Source organism: Octodon degus, unplaced genomic scaffold (genome assembly GCF_000260255.1).
Source record: "Octodon degus isolate 3935 unplaced genomic scaffold, OctDeg1.0 scaffold00023, whole genome shotgun sequence".
In the NCBI taxonomy this organism is placed as follows: Eukaryota; Metazoa; Chordata; class Mammalia; order Rodentia; family Octodontidae; genus Octodon; species Octodon degus.
Genome location: NW_004524599.1, coordinates 5,409,121 through 5,416,944, shown reverse-complemented (window position 1 = coordinate 5,416,944; position 7,824 = coordinate 5,409,121). Strand labels below are relative to the sequence as shown.

Here is a 7,824-nt window from a genome sequence, read left to right as displayed (position 1 = left end):
GTGCAAAATAACCAACCGACACCCCTCCAAAATGTGCAGGGCAGGAAAGAACAGGGACAGTGACCCAAATTAAAGGTGACCAAAGCAATATAACAACTCCACCCCAGCTACCCCAGACTGAATCCTCAACCAGAATTTTTGTTGTTTGTACAAAAAGGCATTACAGGGACAACTCAAATGGGAATGGAGTCTACAGGTGAGATGGTAATTCTGCACCAACTCTGGCTTCTTGGTTTTGATGCCTGTACCACTGAGGATATCATGTTCAGAAGTGAAGGACTCTGAGGTTAGAGGACCCATGTCTGCATACTATTTGCAAATGGCTTGGATGAGGTATGTGTACACATACAGGGAGAAGACAAAGCAGATGTCATTAATGTTAGCAGCTGGAGAATCCAGACAAAGGGCTACAGGATTCTTGGTAGAATTCCCGCTTTCTGGACCTTTGAAATTATGAACATGTGCTATATACAATGTTTTAGGGAACAAGGGACCCAAAATCTTGATGGTGGTCCAATAATTCCAAACTGCCCAGTGAGTGGCACTGCAGCTCTCTAGTTCAGCTGCTCTATAGTGTTCACACCACAATGACACCATCGAATGAGACATTACATTACTCAGAATGTACTCCCATCAGAAAGCAATAGAATATGACTATAGTATGTAGAAACACTGGAGGGCCAGCCAAATAGCTCAGCAGATTAAAGCACCTGCAAGCAGGTGCAGGGGTCAGGGGTTCAATCCCGGGCCTGCTGTACTGGGCCCACCCCCGAGACATGCTGAGACAGCCACTGAGACTAGGCATGGTGGCGCACACCTATAATCCCAGCTCTTGGGAGGCTGTAAACAGGCGGATCACTATGAATCCAATCTAGTAGTAGACCCTGAACACCTTGTAGACCCTTCCCTAAAATACAAAAAAAAAAAGAAAAAAGAAAAAAATAACAGAAACACTGGGTTGGTGAGATAGCTTAGCGGACTAGGCACCTACCTTAGGCAAGCACAGGGACCAGGGTTTGATCCCCTGTACCACATGCCACACCAGCCTCACCTATGGGTGCACTGAGCCAGCCACTGTGACCAGGCGTGATGGTGCACACCTGTAATCCCAGTGCTGGGGAGGCTAGAAACGGGAGGATCACTACAAGTCCGAGCTCTGTAGTGTAGTGAGAGCCTGTACCAAACACATTTAAATAAATAACAAAATACAATGTATTTTTTTTAAATAAAGTTGATTGGATCAGCATGTCCAGGGCCGTGGACCTGGACAACGGCAGGGTGCTTTCATTTTGCTGATAATGTAAAACCACTGAGCATTTCAGGGCACAACACGATGCATCAAAGGCTGGCTGGCAAAACGTGACAGTGCAGAGCTAACACTCTGGAGCTGATCGTAAGTCTGATCCAGCATGGGCACCTGAACAACCTGGGAAGACCCTGTCTCAAAATTTAAAAAGGGCTGGGGATGCAGCTGGAGAAAGGCACTGGGCTCTATCCTTGGAAATGAGGGGTGGAAGGGTAGAGTTGAACTAAGGGTCAAGCAAACTGTTTACTAACCAGTGGAAAGGAAGGACTTCGAGGCAACTTCCCGGACTCCAGCTGACACATGCGAAGAAAGACTTCTACCTGGGGGGTGGCCTCCCCCACGAAGCGAATCACTTTCAGGGCGTGAAGGACATCACAGTACTGATCCTTGTGATACATCATCACCTGCGCGTGGGACTCGTGGTGGGGAGGCAGGATCCCTACACAGAGCCAGGACAAAAGGGCGAAACACTGAGACGCCAGTCCAAACCTTGCCTGCATTATAAAGAACGCTGTGAGCGCCAGCCTCACAGGACAGGCCGCACGCAAACTTCCTAACACATAGATTCTCTTTTAGAAACTCTCACCGGAACGCTCTTACATTAGATATTATCAATATCCGAATGGTGATATTTAATTGCTGATGTTAAAGAGAAATGAAATGGCGTCACGGAAGTAAGCTTGTCACAAAATTTCAGGATGCTAACAAGCACAAGGAGGCCGTCAGGCTGTGCTTCCTTGTACTGCTCTCCACATTTAGCGCTTGGCCTCCCGCATCTCAGAACCACCAGCTTGTCCAATCCTCCTTCCCCACAGCAGTAAAACTGTTCACAAAGTGTCCTCTCTTCAGGGCTGCACAAGTCCCTGATCTTCATTAATGAGGTCTTCTTACCGCATTTCTGACAGTTTATATGCTCCTTACTCCATTTAAACATGGCACCAGCTCGTTAGGCTCTGCCGCAGGAGCCACAGCTCTTTGCAAAGCGAGTGACAAGGAGAACACACAGTGGGAAGACTGCTGGACAGGCCTTCAGTAGCTCTAGGTTCTCAGCTCAGATCAGCTAAGCCCAGGACTCTCGCAAACACGCCTGTCCCTCCAGGCTCGTTTCCTAATTTAGCACAGGCAGATGGTGCAGGCAAGCATTCCACCCATGTTCTCTGCAGAGTCCAAGCCCCAAGCATCTTGATAAGAAAAGGGAATATGATCAAATAGATTTGAGGAACGGTGGCAATGAATTTGCAAAGCTCTCGGTTCTGCTATAGGACAAAACAGTTATGTACGCCAGCCTCACTCAATATAACACAGCTGTACAGAGGCACGGGCTCTGGGCTCTGAATTCAAAGTTCCTGGACTCGATTCCTGGCTCTGTGATTAGCTGATTGGGAGCCTTTAGGCAGTCTTCTGTCTCCTTGTGGCTTAGCTTCCCCATCGTGAAGAATGCAAAACTAACGCCCTCCCTAAGGCAGCTATTGTGATGAATAAACAAATCAGTAGACACAAAGCCCTTGGAAGGGTTCCTGGCCACCATGAGCCAGGGTCAGTGTGAGCTCACAATGCGACAACAGCTCACTCTAAGGCAGCACAGCCCAGATCCAGCATTCTGGGAAAGGAAAGGCAGGTGAGCTTGGCAGTGTCCTGCTGACTTGCCTAAATGTTCCTTTTGCTGACACAAACCTTTACTCACCATAACTAAGGGGCTCTGTGCTTGGCTTTCAGAGAAGCCAAGCGAATACACAGTGTCCTCCATACCTGGGCCAATGCTGATTAAACAGCTGTACCTTCTTCACACTACTACAGGCAGCTCCCATGTTAAACCTTCAACTACTTTGTAAAGGTTGGTCCTAAAATCTCTCTTTCTGATATTTATCTAAAATATTAGGAAACTAGGACTCAAAGATCATAAGTAATCTATTAAGAAACACACACCTGCATCCCCCACACACAGAAACCTCTGCTAGGAAGAGCCCTTCACACTGTAAAGGCTCTGAATTTCCAGTGTCTTTACCTCAAAAAACAGCAGTCACCTACATGATAATGAAAGGCATGAGAAACGCAGGTGATAAACAAGTCAGATGGGACTTGGTGCTCAGGAAATGTCACGAAGCACAGCGGTGTACCTCCCGCTGATCCAGCACAGTTACTAATAAGACACAGGACCTCCCAGCACAAAAAGGTCACTGCCAGCACGACCACCTGAGATTCACCCGGGGAAGGCGTTTATTTTGATGTAGTGGAAGTAGTAAGACTTTGGGGAAAATGCTCTAGGGAAAACTAAAATACACTGTCGTCACCTTTTCTGTAGACTGCAACTGCAGAGTGATCTACCAGACAGAAGCACACAAGGCTGCCAAGATGCTCAGTGAAGTCATCCTGAAGGGCTTTCTAGAAAGGCTTGCATATGCCTTGTCTCTGCCGCATGACTTACCTACTACATTTGGAAAAGCAAACGAGGTCCCTGCTCTACCCTACCTTCACACGAGGTCTACAAAAGAGCGTCCACGCTTCGGATCCCACACGAAGCTCCACCCCCATCTTACAGTTACAGTAAATTAACTGTTTAAGGTGGTGAGGGTGGTGACTGTGGGTACCATATGCTTTACGAGGCCCAGCAAGGACAGGGAAAAAATCTTGGGCCCAAAACGCTGTTCTTGGTTCCTGTGGCATCTTTCCCTCCACAAAAACTAAGCGAGTCTATTTCCTTCTCATCAACAGAGCTCATTTCCTACACTTTTGGGGAAAGCAAACTCTGATTCCCTTTTGAGTCTGAGCACACATGAAGATGTGGCACCTCTACTCTGAGAATCACAAAATACAACAAACTTAGAGCTAAGTAATTAAGCTCAATGTTATCACTGTACGGATGCAAAAGATGAGCCTGAGAGGGTCTTTCCAAATTCCTGGCTCACAGCAAAGAGCAGCCCCATTCTCCTGCCTCCCAGCCCACGGCCTCACCACTCGCCATCCAGGGAACCTATATCACTTCCTTCTCCATCACTACTAAACTGACAGCCCTAGAGTAACAGTGACTGTATTCCTGAAGTCACCATCCTAACACCTTTCGCAGTGGGCCTCCAGAGCGGACTTGGGCCTGACCACACCCACCCGTCCCCACTGAGATGACAAGTGACCCCACTATTCCACGCCTTTGAAGATTCCTCAACTTCTGGTCTCATACCTAGAAGCACCTTCCATACCAGTGCGCGGTACATGGACGGGAGAGGGAAGCGCTGGCTGAAAGTACAAAGCTTCTCAATATCTAGAGGAAGAAAAAACAATTAGAAGCTCTTCAGGTTAAAGAAGGTACGTACACCTACATTTTTTTTTTCTAATTGCAAGAACAGTTGAGACATTTTTTCAGGGAAAGGCTACCATATGGTTGGCAAATTTAGGAAAGGCAATATATTGGTCTGATTTCTAGCCTAGATCTGTATCAACTTAGCTATTTAAAACAATTAGCATTTTATAGAACGAGAGGCATTTTGCATATATTACTACCTTCCTTATAACATTAGTGGTAGTTAATAAATAACTCATCTCATTTTGTCCACATTACAAGCCTAGTTGGGGAATTGTTGTTCTGAACATACAGAAGCTCAAAGCAGCCAGCAAGCCACCAAGTTAACCCAGCTGAAAAGGGCTGTGTACCACCAGCCCTCACGTCCTAAGAAATCACACTTGGCAGTCCTGGCCTTGTCAAAGCAGCATTGTAATGCCAGACACACTTGAAATACATATGCCACAATGAGACCAAAAATCGGGTGTGAATCGTTTCTGAAGTTTAAAAGCACTCTATGGAGGGTAAGGTGCACAGCACTTGCCTTGTAAATGTGAGGCCTGGGGTTTGACCCCAGCACAAATAAAACAAAACAAAATAAAACAACAAATAAATAGCATCCTACAAATGTAAGCATTTTTAACTAGGGTTCAAATTACTTTACTTTGACAGCTGATTTTATTATCACTAGTTTAAGATAAAGTAAAATATCGACATACGATGCAGTCTTAGTATTTCCACAAAAGAAAATCGTGACTGAAGTCACCGCGTGTTTATCTAGAAGCTATGGTGACATATCTAAAACTGAAGGAAGCACAAAGGGTCAGCGAGGACAAATGTCACTGTTTAAAAGGCCTTGCAAAAACCTGTCAGAGAAGCAAAACTTTGAAAATTCTAGAACTTTTCTCAAACATACCATTCCAATGTCATCATATCCCTGAGGAATATAACAAGTAACATCCCGGATGTCTCTGAAGGTGATATTTATTTCAAAATAGTTGCAATGGCTGACAACCAACAAGCTTTTGTGTGCATGTGTGTGTGGACTGCAGCCAGGGCCTTCCTACTGAGCTACACCCCAGCTCATTTCTGCTTTTATTTTGAAACAGGGTCTCACTAAGATGCCAGGGCTGGGCTCAAACTTCTGATCCTCCTGCCTCAGCCTCCCAAGTAGCTGGGATAACAGGTGCGCACCATCACACCCAGCTGAACCTATAAGCTTAAGGAAACACGTGAAACTCACCCAAGGGGTCATCTTTCAGGAGGATCTCAAGTGACTTCTTTTCTTCCACTCCACGAAACCCCATTTTCTCATAATACACTGAACGAAAGTTTCTCTGCGAGTCTTCAGTCATGTTTCATTCTTGGTGGGGAGGAACACCTAGAGACAAAGAATGACAAACTGGAAAATCTGCCAAGGATTTTCTCCACCTTTTCAGTTAGTCAGATGCACCATGATACAGCGCCTGCTCTGGCAGGGGGCTTCATGTTAATCTCACATTTATCCACCTGACACAACCTCACCTATGCACCTTGGCCAAAACTCAAGCCAACAACACTTTGCTAAAACAGACTGCATAAGGGTCCTTAGACAATGGACATTCTGTAGCCATTAAGAACATGCAAATAAGTAAGTTACTGAAAAGGGAAGACAGGCAAAAGTGTACGATGCTGAAGGAAGTGGCTACCAAGCAGTAGATACTGTTTAACAAAATATGCACTGCAAATTAAGACTATGTTCCAAAATAGTAACAATAATGATCTTTAGATAATAGGGTTACACACGCTCTGAATTGTCTTTTACTTAGCTGTGCTTTCTAAAGTGGGTATTTTGTAACATGAAAATTTAAATCACAAAAAAGTAACAAGTCACAAGTTCCTCCCTTATTTTGTTTTTAAACACAATATTATCAAATGTAACTATCAAAAGTCAAAAGCCACGGTGGATCCACACTGTTAAATTATAACCAGAAGAGAGTAAGGAACGGGCAAGTTGACAAGTGACACCCCAAAAACTGGAGGTAGAAAAGCAAGGTAAAATCTGGCCCGAAGACTTAACAGCTCCATGATCCCCGGCTGTTGTACGAGAACTCTCCAAATGTTGGCCATCTCGCATTAAGAAAAACTCGAATTATGTTGGTGTTTCAAGAACAGTGAAGTCGTAATGCCTTTTGCAAAAATACTGCACTGCCTCACTCAATCGCTTCAGATGCTGGGGCAAGAAGGGCTCAGTTACTTTAGAAACCCCATGACCTGAGGTTTCTTCCTTATTGAAAAGATGCCCTGAACCATTCGGTCACAGCGAAGATGAGGATTCGTTTAGGAAACACAGTGCTAAGAGTTACGAAAAGAACGCAAAACATTAAAATACAGAATGAGCCGGGATGTGCTTTTCAAAAGCACTCAAGGTTCCCTGTTGTCCAGCCACCCATTCACTCTAAGACGGCCCTGTGATGGCAAAGGCGGCGGCTGGCAGAAACCCTGTCAGGGCCACCTGCTGCCCGGGCGCGCCCCGGCCCGGAAGGCTGAGCACGACCGGGTCCTCGCCCCCAGGTCCCTCCGTCGCCACTTTGCACGCTTCACCTCCAGCAGTGGAAACACACCCGGGGGGGAGAAAGGTCCACGGGAGACAGCGGAAACCCGGCAGTGGGCGCTGCTGCACCGCAGCCTCGGGGGCGCGCGTGGGCGGGCGGTGCCTGGACACCCGCGCGCCTGGCAGGCCACAGAGCGGTGACCCGGGCGGACAACGCCCCCGGCCCAGCCCGGCCCGGCCACCGGATGTGACGTCAGCCCTGGTGGGCGGGAGCTGGGTATGCGCGTGCGCAGAGAGCGTGCACGGGAAGCTCCGCCCATGCCCCGCCGCGGTGAGCGTGGGACGCTCGGGCGAGTCCCTTGACTCTTATCTCCAGCTCTTGCGGCGACTGTCCCTTCTCCACTCCCCAGGCGCCATGAGCCCGTGCCCCAGCGCCTCCGTAGCCCCAAGCCCTTCCTGACCCCGAGTGTAGCGACCAGCTGTCCTCAGGTCCTGCGTGGCGGAGACCCGAGGCCCAGACCGTGCGTCTGACTCAGCTCTGTCCGGGGAGGCCGGCGTGCTGAAATACATGGGAACGAGCCGGAGGAGAGGCCGCCGAGCTCTGAAGCCCGCGGCAGCCAGAGTCGGCCGCCTGAGGCCCTGGCGCTAGCTTCTTGGCAGCAGCAACTCGGGGCAGGTGGAGGGGGGAACGCTGCGGCGATGGGGACAGGC

The 7,824-nt window shown here is 47.9% G+C and overlaps 1 protein-coding gene across 3 annotated transcripts in view; it reads right to left on the bottom strand.

Annotated features, from left to right (window-relative positions):
- Tbc1d7 (TBC1 domain family member 7) overlaps positions 1-7,340 on the bottom strand; it is a 16,084-nt gene extending 8,744 nt beyond the window's left edge. For 2 of the 3 annotated variants that reach the window (XM_023712156.1, XM_023712155.1), the window contains exons 1-4: positions 7,164-7,340; positions 5,824-5,961; positions 4,482-4,562; positions 1,558-1,745 (exon numbers count right to left, since the gene is read on the bottom strand). In XM_023712156.1, the coding sequence (XP_023567924.1) occupies positions 1,558-1,745; positions 4,482-4,562; positions 5,824-5,935 (381 nt within the window). In that variant the 5' untranslated portion in view covers positions 5,936-5,961; positions 7,164-7,340. The remainder of the gene's footprint in view (positions 1-1,557; positions 1,746-4,481; positions 4,563-5,823; positions 5,962-7,163) is intronic. The other variant, XM_004628352.2, reaches the window with a different exon arrangement.
- Between the last annotated feature and the right edge of the window lie 484 nt (positions 7,341-7,824).